Genomic DNA, 20,376 nt, shown 5'->3' on the forward strand with positions numbered 1-20,376 from the left:
AAGTTTACATTCTCAGGCAGCAGCTCATCTCACAAATGCAAAGGAGAGATACACAAACACAGGTACACGCAGCACAGTGGACACAGATCACAAACATCAGCAAAGTGTCCAGAGGACGCAGAAGGAGTACAGTACAGAGCCCATGTTGAGTCAGGTGAACAGACTGATGAGTCACGGTGCTTCTCAGAGGACTTTTTCTGATAATAAAAACCAAAAGAAAGCCGTTTTCACGCCTGCCTGTGGAGAGAGCTGAAGTGGAAGTGATTTCTTTGACAGGTTGGAGGAAAAAAGTAGTTTGACAACTGCAGGGAAGCGGCGGAGGGTAAAAATACCCGGAGCCGTGTTTTTATCCATCGGATATTCAATTTATATTCTCGATTACATTCATTATACATGCATACTTGCTAATGCTAATCTCTATATAAATATTAATTCCAAACACTGTATCTACTTTGCCACTTTGACCTGAATTTTCAGAAAACAACACTATTACACGGTTTATTCTTGCACATCAGGTAGCCAACATACTGAATACAGTGGTAGTTCTTTGGATTTCTGTATATTTACTGTTTCTTCTAAACATATCTTTTAATTTATAATTCACAATAATCTAATTTATCAAATCAAATCATAATCTAGCATGTTTTTAATTTTACTTCTTGTTGACTTTTTGGTGACATCGTATAAAATCTGCTTCCAGCTGCAGCTCTTTCCAGGCAGGACGGGCTGCTTTCCTGATATAAACAGGTCCAGAATCTGCAGGAGGCTGGAGGCTAATAACTGGCTGACAGGACACAGTGTGTATAGACAATGATGTGTCTCACACCAAACCTCCCAGATCCACAACCAGAGGTGCAGGAGGAGATGCTGATTGGTTGTTCAGGGCGCTATGACTACTGTTGCTATGTGAGCAGGCCAGCTCTGAGCAGCAGCAGCAGCAGCAGCAGCAGCAGCCTTTTAGAAATAAGATGGTGAGCAGCCTATAGAGACGCTACATCTACATGTTCTGCCACTGCAGTCACTAGAGGCTGAGAAAATACTGCAGACACTGTGAAATGTTGGAGCTCAGTTAGAGATGTGGCTCTGCGGCACAGGGTGTTAGGTGTGTGTACAACATGTGTAACCAGAGGGGGCTTTACTGCTGCTGTGAAAGCACTTTTTAAGACTCAGAGTTAGTCGGGAAAGCTCTATTTAGTGGAATTTTAGTGGAAAAGAGTGTTTCTTACGAGCAAAGCACTATGGAAATATAAAAGAGTGCGACTGAAGCTCAGGCACCTACTGACAGAGATGTAAGATCCAGCCAAGTGAGCGTCTCTGCAGAGCAGCTGCTCACTTGGTTTTATTAATCGGTGTAACAGTGAAGTACAAGCATAGCTACTGTAGTAATTCTGACAGTCAATCAGCATTATCAGTGTAGCACAGTGGAAAATTAGCTTTTTACTAATATTTTAACTCAGTCTGACAGAATTCACAGCAACTCACTGAGAACAGGAACAACCTCGTGGTATCTTTCTCGACTGAAGCCACTGGAGCCCTCAAAACATTTCCAATTGTAATCATATCACGGAATAAAGAAAGATTTCAGGACTACATGACAGGATCTTTTTTTTAAATCAGTGGGAATACTGAATGTCCACTTTTAGTTATTGTTGAAACTTGAAAGCCTTTAAAACTTTGACTTCAGGTCAATGAAAGGTGAAGTCACAGTTTTCCAGCTCCTGTAACTTATGTATATATTAAAGTGGCCTCCTCTGGTTAATAGAAAGAGCAGAATGTGAGTGTCAGGTCTGACCTTGTTTAATCAATTATGATCAAATAACAACAGCGGAGGCATAGTGAGACAATATTACATGTAGTTGCAGAACTATATGGATGAAAAGAGAGAAGGTGTTACTGTTGAGTTTGAGTTTTCTGGTTGCTTTCTGGGGTTGCAGATTGAATTTTTAATTGTCTGCGGTTCCTTGAGGGAAAACGGTCTTGCTGCAAATCTTACTGTGTTTTGAAAATAGTTATCAACCTCTCCAGGACAAAAGATGACTAAACAAAGCAGCTGATCAGTGTATCCTCAGCCTTCAGATGATTCACCCCGTACTGGTACTTGGAGGTTGTCTCCACTTCAACAAGACCAGATCACTCCGTGTGTGGCTTCTGTCCAGAAAGATCCAGGCTGTTTGTCGTGTGAACATGTCAGTGCTCCTGGCCTGAGGACTCTCAGTAACGTGTTGAGGGCTGTGTACTGTACTTACCCCGTTCCACTCCACGCTCATACTCACTTCCTCGCCACCGTCTGGCCCGCTCTCGTACTTCACCGTGTCAGAGGTCAAACTCTCGCGGCTTCGCTGTTTCTCACGGGCTTCTGGCTCGCTCAGGACCTCCGCCACACGCTGCTTATGCACATTGTCCAGACCCTGATAAACACACACACACACACACACACACACAGACACACACAGACAGCAATAAAGACAGCAATAAATGCCAATTCAACTAATCCAATTAAAGCAAAAGCTGAGCACCGCTGCCACCTGCAGCTTGTCACACACATGGACACTATACAGCTGACAGGAACAAGTACCAGTTCATCCAATCCAATTAATAGTAAAGCTATAGACTTCTACCACCTGCTGCACTGAACCCGGCCCTGGCAGACACTCACACCGACAGTAAGGCTAGTAAGAACACTTCATCAATAATGTTAAAGATCACCTGTAGTCATTCTCTCTCAATGGAAAATGGAAAATATGTACACAGTGAGTGTACAGAGAAACTTTCCTCCTTCAGGAGATGGATGTGAGAACAGCTCTGCACAGTGACGGTCAGAAAAATGCTTATTTGAAAGCCAATTCAGTGGGATTTCTCTGCAGAAACCAGTCGGCAAAGTAAAGCAGCCTCTGCCTGCTAATTAAAGCTGAACCAATGATAGTCTCACACCACTGAAGACTGATGCACAGACTGTTTCCCATGACCCTGTCTGAGGAATCAATTATTCAAGAGGGGAAGAACACAGACCAACAGACAACACGCAGTGGAAGTGACGATGTCAGAGTCCAAATGCTTGTTATTTTATCTTTATTTACATGTTCTCCCTCTTACATTATAAAGATTTTGAAATTTTGTTGAATCATTTCTGGGCCGTGGACTGTTTAAATGTCAAAATCTACTTGTGACCTCAGACTTCTTCCTCTTGCGTAAATAATTGTAAAAGCTACTCACATTTCTACATCATGAGCACATTTCTCAATTTTCTGCAACTTAATTTGAATATGTGGAATATACACAAGTCAAAACACTCCAGAGCTGTGACACACAGTGGTACCACAAGAATTCAGGTTAAAAAGTATCATGTGTTACTTCCCAACTGAGAATACTTGACATTAAACCCTGGAAGGAAATCCTAATTCAGGATAAAAGCTGCAGGGCTTCACCACTGCCTCCCACTTCTCATCTCCACGAGACCCCATTAGGTTGCATAAGTAACACACCAGCAGAGGCAGTTTAAAAGCTGCAATCCAGACTCCTCAGCATCCACAGTGTCTCATCTCATCCCTAATTTTACACTAGACTGAACATTTCTGCCTTTTCATCTGCAGTAAGCGCTCGGCTTTATTGGTAACCAGTGTCAGTCGTCTGCCACTGTCTGTGCAGTTTAATACCAACAGTGATGATTTAGCCCCAGCCAGGAATCCTGTGATATCGGTCTGAGCATCCAGAGACCACACCTGCTTTCTGGAACGCATGGCAGCTTCCTCCAGAGTCTCGGCCGCCTCGAACTTGCCCTGCCGTCTGTAGAGGGCGCCCAGGTTCTTCAGGGTGGTGGTCACTGTGGGGCTGCAAAAACAAGAAGAGGGAATATTTTCTCTTTTCTCTTACTGACTTTTTGGGATGTTGTGAACAGTTCAGTGTGAGCGGCCTCAGCACTGCTGCTTTTGACGTGCGTCTGAATACATTTTCTGTTTCCTGCTGCCGAGACTTCCGCCCGTCTTCACTCAAACGCTGAATTCATAAAACACACTCACCTGTCGACTTTACAGGCTTTGTACCAGCCTCCATATTCTCCAAATGGCGAGCCGTCCTTCTGCTTCCCCTGCAAGACAAAACTCATGTTCCTTAGTTAACAAGAAAACCGCTTCAGAGAATCCACATGGACTGAAAGGAATGCTCCAAGTCTACACAGAAAGCACGGACCCTTGAACTCCAAATGTGAAGTGACTCGTGCTTTAACGAATTAAAAACTAGAGGCTTTTTTAATACCATCAAAGATAACATGAAGGGGTATTTAGTGGCAGGATTATGGTTGAGTCAGGATTCCTTCCCTGAACAACTAAACCTTTTAAACCATGACGGAAATAAACTCCTTGTCGGGAAAGTCGGGTACTCACACCATCAGCGCTAGATGGTTATTACTGAGACTTAATCTGCTAATCCAACTCATTGCAAAGTCAATCCTTCCTATTCCATCTTAAATAAGATCATAAAACTGTCGGAGCAGTTTAATGCTGCCGTCAGTGTTGCTTAGCATTTTCATATCTGTGTGTGTGACTGGTGTGAACAGACTTGTGAATTTGTCAGACTTTGCTACAGATATATGTGAATCTTTACAGTAATTATCTGATTTTGGGGGACAAACATTAAAACACTGAACACAATATGGATATAAATTACAACACACAAATTGCTAGAATGTCTGTATACACGATGACACTCAGACTGACAAATATGACCAGATTTCGCTCACCTTGCTTTGCTCCTCTCGCTCTTCAGCATGCATCCATATTGGTTTGTTCTCATCTGCAGAGAAACACACAATAACGGGAAGACGTGAATCAGTCCTGACAGACATTCACTCAGATAAACAGCAGGAGAGACGTCTGAAGAAGTCGAAACTACACTTTTTATTTTTCAGCTGAAAGGTCGTTTTTGTTTACAGCGACCAAGAAGATAACAGCAGCCTGCAAATATTAACCTTTACATGAGAAGAAGAGAACAGCATTCGTTTGTGTGTGTTTGACTTATTTTAAGGAGAAGAGAATGTGTGTTTGTGTTTATCATCCAGCCACATCAGCCGTCGTACCGTCAACAGAGCCGAACTCCCTCTCGTGAGCGCGGGTGAGGATTTCTTTATACAGAGTTTCAGCCTGCTTGAACTTGCCCTGTTTCAGGTAACAGGACGCCTGAAGAACAAGAGAAGCAAACATTAAGAGTCAGCACGACACTGTGAAATTACTCATTACACACTCAGGGGATGCAGTAGTCATTAATATCACAACTTGTCAAACTCATAAAATCGTTGTCTATAAAACCAACGACTAAAAATTTTGATCAGTTGTTTCCTATCGTATCAATATTTCAGACTTGAGGCCTGGTCACACTCACAGCATTCAAAGGAACAGGATTTCATTGGTGGATCAAGTCGATTCACTCTGAATGGACCTGCTGCAGTGGGGGTGTGGAGGGTGTAAATGGCACAGTACAGAAAACTGTGACTGACTCGCACTAGCCTGGCTGGACTGTGTGTTAGCAGTTAGCTCACCAGCTACAGCAGTGAGCTAACTGTGAGCAGTCTCCACATCCTGATTCCATCTACATTGATTTATTTGGTATCAATACATTAAAATGCCCTAAAGCAGCTTTCCTCCCCCCCCCCCCCCCGCCACCCTTCTCACCAGGTTGTTCTTGGTCTTGGCCACGTTGGGGTCGTCTGGGCCCAGTTTGGTCTGGTAGATCTCCAGCGCTCTCATGTAATAGTATTCCACCTCTTCATACTTGCCCTGGTTCTGACACAGCAGCGCCAGGTTGTTCAGCTGCTTGGCCACATCTGGGTGGTCCTTCCCCAGCACCTGGGATGGAAGCAAGTGGAGAGGGGGGTTAAGACAACAGTCGGCACTGCCAACAGAAGGGGTTTTAGGCAGCAACTTGGTCTCCACTGAGCCATTTGGTCGACAGCTCTTATCCCGGGTGAGAAACTACGACCAGCCTGTAACCAGGTGCCGGGGAGTCTCTTGTTGTAGCTGGTTATCTGTCATTTAGCGGTTTCTCACGCCACCACATTTTGTATGTAAAACTGTCCAATTATACTATTATCGTATTTTCCGCACTATAAGGCGCACTGGATTATAAGGCACATAGAAAGTACCGTGGGGTTGCGGTATGCATTCACGAGGGTCGGCAACCCGCGGCTCCGGCAGCTCTTTCATCCCTTTGATGCGGCTCTTGAAAATAATTAATGAGCATTTATTTAAAATGTATTTTATTTTGGTTCGTTTGTTTTTTAGTTCATTCGCGCGCGCTCACAGATGACAGCTTACGATCCTGCGTAAAGATGCAGGTGACGGCGCACAGCGCTGATGTGCAGACGCTGTGCGCTGAGGTTCAGGAGCAGAAATCACATTAACCAAGTTTGATTAATATTTTAATTGCCTATTATTTAGCATATATTAGTATTTCTTCATTGTTCAGCGAAATAGTCATTTTATTATTCAGGTTGACAGCTGACTGCACGCGCCGGTAAAAGGTTGACAGTACGCAGAGAGTGGAACGCCCTTTACACATTTACCGCTGTTACTTCGGCCACGCCCCCTGAGTACGATAGCCATAATTAACCAATATTGATCCATATAAAAGGCGCATCGGATTATAAGGCGCACTGTCGGTTTTTGAGAAAATTAAAGGCTTTTAGGTGCGCCTTATAGTGCGGAAAATACGGTACTCTATTCCCTGAAATCAATTCAAACACGACTGCTCTAAGAACCAAAGGATATTTGTTACATCTCTTGCCAGGCTGAGTTGACCCTTGCACTTCTTGCCACATTTCATCTGTAATGTTGCAGACCTTGGAATTTAGGCTCAAACATTGCACATTAAAAATGTGTATATGCCATTTCAGACCCAATAAATTTGGGCCCCCAGTTTGGGAATCAAATCTGTAACTGGTATTCACACCCCACTCGCACCTACATATGTGTCTCCTAGAAGAGTTTGACCTGTGCCAGACTGGTGAACTGTTGACCTGCTTGATTAAATAAAATCTGAGCACAGTGGACAAACACATGAGCGCAGCATTGATCACAGAAAACAACATCCTCTCTGCGCTGAGCCTAAAGAAGCAGAACGACCACGAACAAACGGTGAAGAGTGTTTGCACTGATGTGGATATGAGAGCGTTGTGAGCTTTTCCTGTGTGCTGAGGAGGCTTAAAGCCATCGAGACGAATGTAGCAGGCATGAAAGAGATGCAGGAGGATCATTAGAGACCAGGTGGCTGCAGAGAGTGAATGACTAGAAAAGAGAGGGGGATCAAAGAAGAAAAACTGCAGAACGGAGAAGGAGGGACGTGGAGAAGGGCTTTGAGACTTTGAAGAGGGAAATACCAGGGAGGAAAAAGAGATTCAGAGAGGATGAAGGAGGAGAGAGAGTGTAGAAGAGACCGCTTCATTTAAAACACTGGAGAGAGAGGGATGTGAGCAGTTGGAAGAAGGAGAAAAAGTTAAAAAGAAAAGCACTGGGTGAAAAGTTAAAGAGCATCTGCGATAAAAGCTAAACCAAGTTAGCTTGTTGTTTGTCCTGTGGGGGATTTCTGGCTTCGTCTTATTACAGTGTAAGTGTGTAGGAGGTCTGAGATCAAACCCCTCCTGAGCATTACAGGATCATCTCCCTCCCTGTTGGAGACTGACAGCCTTCTCAGGATGGTGCAGAGGTATCTGAGCGGAGCCGCTGACAGTATTCAGTCAGTCCTGGCCTCCTCCTCCTCCTCCTCCTCATCACAACACATCTGACAGCTTTCCTGTAAACATCGTTAGCTGCAAAAGGATTGCCATAAGCCACCAGCGAGCCGGGGGCCGCTGAGGAATCAATCGTGTTCATCGATGAGCGCCATGCCTCTAAATACCAGAAGTGCTGCAGTCTGTGGTGCTTTCTGGGAAGCTCGTACAAACATTACCTCGAGCCTCTACTTACAGGGCACTGACTGAATCCACATTTTACACAAATATTTACTGAAAATCTGAATTTTTGAGAAATCCAGAGCTAGTCTAGAGAGTTTCTATTCCTCTGAGACGGACGTACATATTTCAACAAAGACGTCAGAGAGACAGACAGCAGCAGGCAGGCTTCGGTTTGTTGCTCAAGAACATTTGAGCAGAAAATAAAATGTGTTTTTGGAGTTCGAGGACGGTCAGGTTCTCTGCTCCATTCATCAAACGTATTCATTACATACATATTTAGTGTTTCGAGTTTAAGGGAAGCGACATAAGTCTGTGCCTGGTCTTTGAGACATCCCAGCGGCACTGTGGGTTTTCATTGTTTTGTTTCATTTAAAGGACAACGCAGGTAATAATTTTTTATTTTTTTTTAATTTTGTGCTTTATTTACCAATGCCAAATAAAATTTGACAAACTGGACTAGTCATGAAATATTTACTAAAGAAATAATTCAAGAATTAATTTGAGACTTTGAGAAATAACATCAAAGCAGCAAGACACCAATTAAAACCAGACAGGTCACAAAATTAAAAATGAGGTAATGGAACTGAAAAGAGGGAGAGACAGAAATGTGTGTGTGTGTGTGTGTGTGTGTGTGTCTGTGTGTGTGTGTGTGTGTGTGTGTGTGTGTGTGTGTGTGTGTGTGTGTGTGTGTGTGTGTGTTTTCCCCACAACCCTAAACAGTTCAGTCCAATCCACAAAAAGAACAATAACACAAAGGTCGGCTCAGAGTTTTACCACAGATCCTCCATCAAGGCTGGTTCCAAATTAACAGCAGTTAGACCGTGAAGCTTTTGCACACGCCACTCACACGCATGCCTTTTTCCTACTCTGTTTCTACACTGTGTTCAGACTCAGACATAATGAAACAGCTGCAATGATGCTGAAAACCTGCATCGGCCTATTTAAGTTAATCAGAGAAGGATCAAACTGATAAGCACAATCAATAACAGCATGGGTATCAATAAATCGTATTAATTCCCATCCTTTCTGACAGCGTATATAGGATTGAGCCAAAATAAACTAATAGAAAGTTCCTCTTTGATAGAGCGTTTAGTGGGACTGGAGTTTGAAACATGTACATGTCTGTCATTCACTGTGGCAGCGAATCTGGACGCCACAGTGTGTTAACATTTCTTCAGCATGAAGGAGAATATGACAATTACATTTAATACAGACATTTAATTCCAAAAATATAAAAGCATCAGATCTGGACTTTCCTTGAAGGAATAAAGTACAGAATCATACTGTAAAAAGACAAAATACTGTTCTTTTTATTCACCATCAACATGTTTTATATCAGTTTCAAAGCTTCACCCCACACTCACACTGAAGCTGAGCTTTTCTGAATGTCTCTTAAAGGGAAAAACTGCAGGAAAAACGACTGTGCCGCACCCACCTTGCACCACCCTGCCTGTGCAGCGGCAAATATTTCAGCTTAAGCAAGAGCATTATCATCTGAGTTCAAGCAGCACCGAAATTAAATGAAAACGCTCAGTTTAACCAAAACTGACGTCTCATTCTCAGAGGAGTGAGAAGGAGTGAGAAGGAGAGTGAAGGAGGGTTGGTTCAAAGGCAAGAGCTGAGGACAGACACAGAAAAAAAATGTCTTCTGCACTTTGAGGATTGCTGAGCAGCACCTTTGTAAGCATCAAACCCGAGATCAGACAGAATAATGACGTTCTCCCTGGACAGACATGCTGTCCCATGATACACGTCTTTGAACAACACAAAACGAAGGGAGAATTAGCAGTCATGAGTCCAAGGACAACAAACTGATCACTTGATGTGATTAAATGTATTTCTTGGTGAGACTGAAGTTCTCACTGTATTGACGTGTATGATGCCAGTGAATAATGTTCACTGGGAAACATGCTGTCTTCACTTAGAGACTATCTTCCCACAGGAGTCCAACAACAATCACCTGAAGATCAATATCAGCAGAACCAGAATGAGCTTGTGGTGGACTACAATGCTTCAAATATGAATGCTGCTGCAAACTGTAAAACATGGATGCTTCACACACCTTCAATCCAGCAGGACAGAAGATCTATACAATCAGCACAATTTCAAGGTGGACACCCAAGATAAGTGTCACCAATCATCAACATCAACAGTAACTAGGTCTGTCAAGCTCTGGGTTTCTCTACATGTTAAAGTGGTGTGCAAAACCAAACATAAGAGAAGAAGTCTAAAGAGCATTCAACTGTGTGCCTCTCTGCTCTAATGTGGGCTGCAATCGTTAGCTTGTAAAGCTAACCAGCTTCCTACTTACAGCACTGATTATTATTAACTGCTATTAGCCAGCTACATTCATTCGTGGGGTTACAGGATATGTTAGGAAAACGCCTGTACAGGGATGGAACATTTACATTTAATGTTAAAAAAAGCTGCAGACAAGAGTTAGCAATCATCTCGTGCGGTTTTGGTGTTAGCATTGCTGGCTTACAGCTACTAAAACTTGTTCTTGACAGTCATAATTTCAGGTGACAAAAATCAATCTTTGGCTGTTTCCAGTTGTAAATCAATCACTGCTATCACTGTAAACTGAGCTGTGCTACAATGGGAAGCTTGACTGAGCAAAGCAATAAGTGTTTCTCCTTTATTCTACTGCCTTTAAACCACTCATGGGAACCATCTCAGGTGAAATCTTCAGTTTAGTGTTTGACTGCCGTTTAGTAAAGTAGGACAAACAGTTTGGCTAAAACCGAAAGTTAACTTTTGTGTGAAAGTGAAAGTTTTAAGTCTGGTGCAGGAAAAATTCCCATCTGTTGGCAGTAGAGACAGCTTTTTAACAGAGAATCAGCTGCTCAGTGCTTTCCTATTATTTAATCTGTTTTGTGGTGGTGTTTGATGACCTTTGACCTACCTTTTCTCTGATCTCCAGCGCTCTCTTGCACAGAGGCTCCGCTTCCTTGTACTTTCCTCTCTTCCCATACAGGACAGCCAGGTTATTGAGGGTGGCAGCGACCTGACGGGGACACAAACACATCCATCATTTCAGAATGGTTTTCAAGCCTGGCGATGAGCCTCAGTCGTCTTCACCCATGTGCACCCCGTGTGTGTGTGTGCAACCACAAGGCTCCACCACGGCAGCACAGTGCCATTGATCTGGTGAGAGAGTAATTAATGAGGAGGAAGAAGACGTGCGGAAACAGGAAGTGATTATGGTGAGCTGTAATTTCATCCCGATCTTGAATGATGAATCTCCAACACGTGCACTCAGGAGGAGGCAGACCAGAGGCACCTGGAGGTCACCTCTGATCTCTGATTCAGGCTCTGGTTGCCATGTGGAAAGGAGGGAGGTCAGAGGGGTGAGATGACTGGAGGAGGGGGAGCTCATTCAGGCAGACGGTGGGCGGAGAGGAGCAGTGATAAAAGGAAGGGAGTGAAACATGAACAGAGGAGGAGAATCACTATGTTCAGTATGATTTAAACATATGTTGATCCTCGTTTTTCCTTTACAATCCATGAGAAAACTCTAAAAGATAAAGATTATTTTTCACGGCCTCAAATATAAACATATCAGGGAACGATTATGATCTTTTGTTTGTCCAAGACAAACATCTGCAGATCAGATGATACAAAGTCATTAATCTTTATCCGAAGATGTTCTGGTAACAGAAACACTTTGACCTCTAAATGTCTGCGACAAAACTGCATAATCGCATCAGCTCATCTCGATGACTCCAGCAGTCAAAAATGGTTAAGAGACTCTGAACTACTGGTTTGTTCCTTCCAAAGTACACCACCGCTCTGGTCCAGATCAAACTCTCAGTCACCCTCCTCCAGGTTCCCCTTTCATCCCCCAGTGGAGTCCCCGGGTGGACCCCGCTTCCAGACTCACGGCCCGGAAACTTCCAAGTGCTATTTGATGAGTAGGCAGAGACCACAATCAGAGACCTCTGGAGAGCGCTCAAACACAGTGGTGATCAGCTGGGGGCTCTTAACTGTTTCCATATGTGCCTGGTCCCTCTCACCCTGGACACACTGCTGCCGGTCCAGGACTGTGGTTGTCCAACAGTCCCACCTTTCACACTAGCTTCAGCACCTTCCCCACAAGAGAGGACACAACGCAGGGTGAAAAGAGTCAGTTTTCATGGCGAGGAGTCACCCTGCCAGGGCCCACCCTACAACTGCTGCCCAACTGGCAAAGCTCCAGACCAACCAATCAGCTATTATCTGAAGAAGAAGTGCACATGCATGATCAGCAATGAGGAGTCCAGCAAGTTCAGACCTGAACTCAAGATCATGTTTCACCTGCACCTTCTGTGTACTTAACTTTCAGGTACACACATGCTTCACTAAATGGTCAGCCGTTTTGCACTATATACATTTTAGTATATTTTTTCAGCTGCTGTTGAGTATAGTATATTTTATGCTGCTGGTATATTTTACTGTTTATTGTTCTAGTATATTCTTATTGCCCTAGTATATTTTCATTTCTGGTATATTTTTATTGCATTTACACATATCTTTATCTGCATGTTAGTTTAGTTTATTCTAGTATCTTTATTTTATTATTACTTTTTTATATTTCTTATTGTTTCTAACATGGGGGTTGCAATACAAATTTGATGATCTTGAATCTTGAATGTTTGTCAGTGAAGACCTGGCTCTCATACAGTCATAACTAATTCTTCATACGGAACATCTGAAACAGGGTGAAGAGAAATGCAAGTAAGGAGATGAAAGGTGAGGATGATTGAAAATAGGAGGAAGATACCAAGAGGCAAAGAGCTGGATTTAAAATGACAAATACAGTGCAAAGAAAAAAAGAGAAAAAAGTGAATCAGATACGGTCTATATTATTGCCAAAACACAAATTTTCTGTTGACAAAAATCACTGAAAAAAATCACTTCCTTATGGAAAAGAAGGATCAGTGCCTGGTGGCAGGGTGAGAGGATGGAGGTGGGAGGGGAGGGCTAACCTCAGTTTCACAAAGTGGAGAGTGATGGAGGTCCACACAGTGGAGACACAGGCCTGCTGGGGTTAACACAGTCAGTCAGCCTGCTGTATGCTTACAGTCACACTGACAGACAGAGGTTAATGGGTCTGAGTACAGGCCTGAGTCACTTATTAATTAAATCTACAGTGAGCGTCCTGGACCACAGGCTCAACGCTGGACAAACACATTAGGGCTGTTTGGGAGAAATGTTAACAGCATTCATAGTGTAAAAGGTAGGTACCCTGAACACAGCCAATATTTCCCAAGAGGCTTTAGTGTGACATCAGCGGTTCAGAAGTTGTTGTTTTGTTTTAAAATGGTAAAATGACCCTTCTTTTTGCATCTTTTAACTTATTATATAGTCATTCATGTAGCCAAATACATTTGCCCACCTTTTTTCTGACTGTAAACCAGTTAAAGCTCCTGCTATTCAGAAAAGGCTTCAGGTGTTTTTCGATTTCAACTTTTAAAAAACACCTTTTCCCCAGGATGTGACTTTGGAAAATCTCTGCTCATCTCATGCAGTCTTTTATAACTGTAATTCAAACACTACTTTGACCACTCTGTTTGTTATATGTGTTATCTGTAGGAAGCAAAGTGAAATATTTTTAAATTACTTTCATTGATCCCTGAGGGGGAACTGGGCCACTGCAGCAGCCAGAAATAGGTGTCGAGCACAGGGTAAAGGGTAATAAACGTGTGAGAAACAATAGAAAATAAAATGATGGTGGATGTCTCAGTCTAACATGAAGAACTCTTATTTTCTTTTCCATTAACTGGACTAACTCAGATTAAAGTGTTTACTACACTACGGCCAGCGATCCATCTTAAATGTTATTTAAAAGGAACAGGTCGCCATCTTGGGAAATACATTTATTGGCTTTCTTGTCAAGAGTTAGATGAAAAGATCAATACCACTCCCATGTCTGTCTGCTCAATATGATGCTAAAGCCTGAAGCTAGTTCGCTTAGCATAAAAACAGAGAACACTAACCTGACCTACCAGCATCAGCACATAACTCATTATAACACCAGAGAAAGATGTACTCACAGCTGGATGGTCTCTGCCTAGAGTCTTCTCCCTGATGGCCAGAGCATCGTTCAGCAGGTTGGCTGCCTCCTTGTATTTGTTCTGATCCCTGACAGACAGAAGCAAACAGAGTCAGACAGAAATACACAGACACCGGTGGGCATGATAACGCACAAGCACACGAAGAAAAGAAACATAAACTATGCTAACAATTTCCACTAACAGCCCATTATTTTCAGGTGGTGTGGTCCAAATAGCTTTGCAGCAGTTCCCACAGTCTGTGCATCAGCCCGCTGACAAGCTGACCCACTCTCTCATTCCTTCTGACCAAACCAAAAAACTGCACTCGCCATTCAAAGGATAAGATGTGTGGGAGTACAAAAACATGGGCTCAACCCCTGTAAAATACTTGTCCAGCTCTCTTTTGTTCTTTTCTTCCTGCGCTGGGAAATTAATGATTCCACAGTTCCATTACTGAACTGCAAATCTGTGGTTGTGTCTGCTATGTTTGCTATGCTCCACTGCTGACGTAGAAAGGCATCCAACTATCATTTGGAGGTCCTATAAAGGCCCGTCACACAATGCTTTGGGTTGTTACCAAAGGTTTCAACATGCCTCCATGTTGTGTGGGTGACAAAAAGAAAACATGCCGTAACCCTGATCACGTCTTTCTCTCAAGGGTTTTTGCACGATCTGAAGATATTCAGGCTATGACACCAACAAGGATAAAAACATTCCTTTCATTGATAACTTCCAAACGCTGTCCCAGAATTCACTAAGAAGCTTCGCTCTGAAATCCTGGGAGGGCTTGTAAAATAGTCAGAGTGGCTGGGACTGGCTGAGGATTTACAAGCTAGAGAAGTGTTGTTTTAATGGTGTGTAATAGTGTGATGAAGACACAGAAGCGTTTCCTGCAAACTAAACTTCAATCCGAACACTGACTGCAGTTGTACATGTTAATATAATATCTACTGTCATACGGTCATCTAAACTAAACCATTCTTTGTATTAAAAATGGAATAAACACTCCCCCATCAGTGCTGGCCTCTTTAGCACGGTGAATCTTTTCCAAACAGACTTACATTAGATCTGATATAGTATATGACTGTCAACAGTATTACTCTATTATTATATCTTTTATGATTTGCAGGTAGACCGACCTGTAGACAAGGGCTAAGATATTGAGCATGGTGGCCACATCTGGGTGGTCATGTCCAGAGGTCTTCTCCAGGTCTTCCAGAGCCTGCTTGCAGAGGGGCACAGCCACCTCGTACCTGCCCTGGGAGGCGTACTGGATCACCAGGTTGTGGAGGGTCCTCAGACGGGCTGGGATCTCGTAGCCTCCCTGCTGGGCAGCTGCCGCCGCAGCACTGCCGTGGCTCGGCTGGACTGGAGACACGTGGAGCAGAGAGAAAGAAAGAAAAGGTTAGACATCAGGAAACACATCTGTGCTTCTCACTTCCCCTTTCATTACAACTGAACTGCATTTGGCAAAAGAAAGAAACGTATTTTAGACTCCTTTAGAATTTCTTTCTTGTTATTTGAAACAGTGAAATGTTTCATTGAAGGACAAGAAACCACAATTAGAGTCAGAATTACGTGTGTTAACTGTGAATTACTAGAATAGTTTTAGTTACATTTAAGAACACTCAACTATGGTAATGCACTGTTAAATTGGGCCTACGATAATTATTTTCAAGGTCAATTAATCTGCTGATTATTGAAATCATCATTTTTTAGATTTTTATCTGTGAAAATGAAATGCAAAAATGATGATTCCCACTAAAATCGTGACTCATATCGCAATCACGATATCGATCCAGGAAGTCAATGAGTTAAGCCAGTGGAGTTTACAATAATTGTGTTATTTATTATTTGCATTGATACAAAGTGTCAATAATTCTAGCCTAGTGTTTGTAGCCTATAGCCAAACTGTACCTTGAAGATATTACAGAAATCACTGAAACATTTAATTTTGGGAGGCTATGAAGTTTAGATGTACGTCTGAACAATTAATCAAAAAATATTATCGAAATCATAATGGTGTATTATTATGTGTTATGGGTCAACTTGAACTTTGTTTCAGATATCACAGCTTTTCTCCTGATTCAATGTACGATTCTTCAGAAGTCATTAGTCATTTGTGGCCCAACAAATAGGTCGAAGCTGAAACCACAACAAAGACTCACTCGCTGGCTGGCGGTTAACATGCGCCCTAAAACAAGATTATTCACAAGTAAACAATGTCCTCAATCTGCTACGATGGGCAGCAAATGTGGCTTCTGTGTGTTATGTTTAACGGGGTCAGAAGGACACGACTGGAATGTCTCTCATGACATGCAGTCCGTCCGTCCGTCTGTCTCTGTGTAAGTGTGTGTGTGTAAGAATGCATGAATGTGTGTGTGAGTGAGAGGTCAGGAAACCACCTGATTGGGTTTCTTATTGAAGGCAGGCAGCTCTATATTTACTCTGGAGGAGAGCCGGTGGGCTTTGGAGTGGGAAGCCCCCACAGCAGTAATAACACCAGCCACAGAGAAGTGTCCGGACAACAAGTGATGCCAGGTGTTCAGAACCACTGGCACCACAGCAGCCCGGCTCCACCTACGCCAGCTCACTGCAGACTACAACAACACAACACACTGACAGTGAGCACTTACATCTATCACCAGGGGCTGAGAAGCAAATCCACTGGTCTTTATACACACCTACAAAGGACGGTTTTGAATCGATCAATCATTTGGACTATAAAATTTCAGGAATTGGTGAAAAATGATCCTGAAGCCCAACATGGCATTTTTACAGAGCTCGTTTTGTCCGACTGAAAGTCCAGAAGCAAAATATATTCAGTTTAATATCACTGAAGGCAAAGAAAACGAGCAAAGAGACAGAAAATAATCCATGAATGATTTATGTGATTACTGGATTATCAAAGATTTGCCGAATGATTTTCAGTAAGCCAGTTAATGGACTTCAGCTCTACATGTAGGAGCTCTGGGTTTTATTTTCTCCTTTAATTTAGAAGCCACAGTTCCTTACTATTTATTCTATTCACAATTTGTTTCTCAGCTTGCTTAACTTATCAGGCCAAAAAACCATCAGGCTGCATGATGGGAAGTGTAGGATGCACCATTTTTTGGTGCTTCAACTGTACTACGGGCCACATGATGCTTCCCACTATTCTTTTTTAAATGTTTATGGAGGTGCAACACTGAATCCCTGGAATATCCATTAAATAAAGACTGCATGTGGAACTGAAACTGCAGCCACTTTGTCCAATTCATTAACAGGAGCAGGGCACTAAATCTTTACAACCTCATTCAGTGGCTCACTGTGGAGCACAGAGTTAGCTAAATGACAGAAAAAAACAGTGTGTATAAGCTTCAGGCCAATTTAAATAAAGGCAGAGCTGTCATCACCATTTTCTTCCCCCGTCCACCATTATCTTCTTCCTGTTGACAGCAATTAACCAAAACCCCACAAGCTTTTCAGGACGTCTCAATAAGCTTGAGGAGGAAAGACATCTAATCTACTCCAGCGTACACACACACTCACACACACACGCACACACACACGCACACACACACAGCTCAGCTCTGTTTCACATTGAGAGGATTAATGCCAGTGGAAGCAGCATTCGACGATGTGTTCGCTCTCCATGCACCGGCGGATCCTAAATGCATCCCATTTCTCTATTTCTGCAAGCAGTTATTTTCCTAATCTTACCTTCCTCTCTCCTCCATCCATCCTTTTTATTCAATCAAAACACACACTGCAGTAAGCACAGCCATCATCTGGAGCCATCTGTTCATGTAGCCATGAAGGGGAGAGATTTCATCTTTCCTTTTCCCCAGTAGTTTGGAAACATACAGCCGATAAACTCCTGCTTCTGTACCCTCCTGGCTACTGCCCACCTGTTTCCTTTAAGGTTTGTAGACACCATCCTCAAATGTAGCTACCTGGCTGTATTTACTGTAAGCACTGACGGAGGTGTGAGCAGGAATGTGTGGGTGTGTGCAGGAGTGTAACAATGAGCGTCTGAGGCATGTTTATGTGTCAGCGGCTGCGGGTGCATAATTATTTCATTACATCATGAATGTTTAAACCTCATGTACAACTACCAACAATTATTATAGTACTTTAAACCATTCCCAATTCCAAATTCATCTTTCAGTCTCTGAAAGACAGGTAATCTCTGTCACCTTCTCTGTTTACAGACTTGTTTGATCTATACCTTTATACTGAAATAACTATCTTAACAACTCAACGGAGAAATGTCACATCATTTTTTTATTTTTCATCATTATGCAGCGGCCACCTCTAAAATGACGCCACATTAATTGAGATTTATGTAGTAGAAAATCAATCTTATGCTCCCCTTATTTCCAAATCCAGCACCTCCCTCACAGCTATATTCTATTAAAGTCTGTGTCTCCTGTCTGGTCATAATTCATATCCCGTCCCGGTGCTCGCCACAGAAAAGGCTCTACTAACACTGCTAGGAAACATGCTGACAACCAGCATAATGCAGCCAGTTTTCCATCTAACATGAAGAGATGTAGTCCTTAAATTTGACACAGTATCGCAGGAACAACCTGCTCTGCTTCCTTTGCTCTACAACCTGACTGTAATCAGAATTTCAGCCAAAAACACTGAGAAGTCTGGTTCAAAATCAATTTCACACTAGGGTTGGCGACTGGACAAATACAGCAGTTATATAGTTGACATTACTGTCTCTCGATCTTTCTGCCACTTCAAAGCAAACAGTGCAGATATTTTTTGATGCCGTCAACAAATCCCATGAAAAGATGAATGTCAATGACGCAACAGTTCTTCCTGTATGTCTTTGGCTCTTGGCCGTAAAGCCCATTGGCTCCTACTGAAGCCATAAATCTTTAAGAACAGCTCACAAATATGGTTTCATTTTAAAAAAAAGGCTTTGTAATTTACTTAAATAGCTGGGTGCTGTAGTTTTTAAACTAACGTTAGTCAAACAGGAGTAAATAGTGGGGGCATTTGTTGGGCACTTTTTCCAGCAGCGGTTTAATCCATATTTAGTGCTCTAGTGAGTATCTGGGGCAGCAGGACAGTGTGTGTGCAAGAGAGTCAACTCTGAAATTCTACAGTATTTGACTGGACTTCATGTCGTTAAGATAATTAAAAAAATAAAATTCAACCTGATGTGTGAAGACTGAGTGATATTTCATTCAGTCTTTGTGGAATTGAAGTTGAAACATTTATTACCTCCAGTTAGAAGGTTAAATTAAACGGTTTTATAAAGGACAGAGCTGCAGTCTGGCTCAGACAAAGATCTGCAGCAGTTGGACTGGGAACCAGTCTGCTGTCCATTTTGTCAGCAATGTCAATTGGCTGACAAACCGGTGCCAGGAGCCAAATGGGAATCACCTTGGTGCTAAAAAAGAGAAAACCTCTATCAATGCCAAGTTTGGGAACAAACTGTTTCTTTGTGGAGACCAGAAGCTTGTCAGTCACTTTGTCCCAACAAACTCAAAGCTACTGTGTATTTCTTTACATTCAGACTGTGCTAATGTAACTGTAGTTATAATCCCTGTCAAATGGAGTGTTGTCATTGGTTTTATTAAGATGAAAAAGGTTGAAGCTAATCAGAATTATGTGCTTTCACTTTTTGCATTGCTATTATGGTACCAAAACTTTTCATTTTAAGCATTTCAATCATAATAAAAGACAAAACAACTGTTAATACCAACACTGTTGTGGTCTTTTGCCAAACACTACTTCACCTGACTTCAGCCACACAACAAGAACACACTGTAGAAATCCTGGAACTATACAACACCAATCTGGTTGGGAGGTTTTCTCCCCATTTGGCCTCCCTCCAGGCTAAACTAGGTCCTGACTAATGGGCCTTTACAGCCAACACGGCTTTATGGTCTGGGGTACTGACAAAGACAAACCCATCAAACACTGAGGGAAGGGGTGGACATGAGGGTGCGGGCAAAGAAAAACTGGGGAGTGCATGTGTGAGACAGCAGTAGAGAGAGGCAGGGAAAGTGTAGAGAGAGATGAGGAAACAAAGATTTATGTCCTGCAGGAGAAACTCGCCACTCCACGTCTACTGATAGAGGATCTTTAAAGGCTGATGTAATAACGATAGCTGACAGACGATTGATCGGCTGATATATCCCCCGACCACAACGATACCCACGTCCCAAAAGTGGTTGTAATTCAGTCGCAATCAAGCTTATAAATAATGCTAACACTAACCAGCATTACACTGGTGGCAGCGGATTTGTGGATCCCTAATTTTTGCAGTAGGAGGAGCAAAGCTTGCCGCTACCAATAGTTTGTAAAACATCCTATTGGCGCAGAATAATCACCACCGTATATTATGTGATATACTCCGACTCTGGGGACATTTATTCACTTGACTTTAGTACATTGGTG

The 20,376-nt window shown here is 42.6% G+C and overlaps 1 protein-coding gene across 5 annotated transcripts in view; it reads right to left on the bottom strand.

The window, feature by feature from the left end:
* klc1a (kinesin light chain 1a) overlaps window positions 1-20,376 on the bottom strand; it is a 48,138-nt gene that overhangs the window by 17,025 nt on the left and 10,737 nt on the right. For 3 of the 5 annotated variants that reach the window (XM_041954208.1, XM_041954205.1, XM_041954209.1), the window contains exons 5-13: window positions 15,114-15,342; window positions 13,975-14,062; window positions 10,845-10,946; window positions 5,664-5,837; window positions 5,072-5,171; window positions 4,736-4,788; window positions 4,017-4,084; window positions 3,720-3,828; window positions 2,274-2,408 (exon numbers count right to left, since the gene is read on the bottom strand). In XM_041954208.1, coding sequence (XP_041810142.1) covers window positions 2,274-2,408; window positions 3,720-3,828; window positions 4,017-4,084; window positions 4,736-4,788; window positions 5,072-5,171; window positions 5,664-5,837; window positions 10,845-10,946; window positions 13,975-14,062; window positions 15,114-15,342 — 1,058 coding nt within the window. Of the gene's footprint in view, window positions 1-2,246; window positions 2,409-3,719; window positions 3,829-4,016; window positions 4,085-4,735; window positions 4,789-5,071; window positions 5,172-5,663; window positions 5,838-10,844; window positions 10,947-13,974; window positions 14,063-15,113; window positions 15,343-20,376 lie in introns of all 5 variants that reach the window. The other 2 variants (XM_041954207.1, XM_041954204.1) reach the window with 1 other exon arrangement.

The sequence above is a fragment of the Chelmon rostratus genome, chromosome 15 (assembly GCF_017976325.1).
Source record: "Chelmon rostratus isolate fCheRos1 chromosome 15, fCheRos1.pri, whole genome shotgun sequence".
Classification (NCBI taxonomy): Eukaryota; Metazoa; Chordata; class Actinopteri; order Chaetodontiformes; family Chaetodontidae; genus Chelmon; species Chelmon rostratus.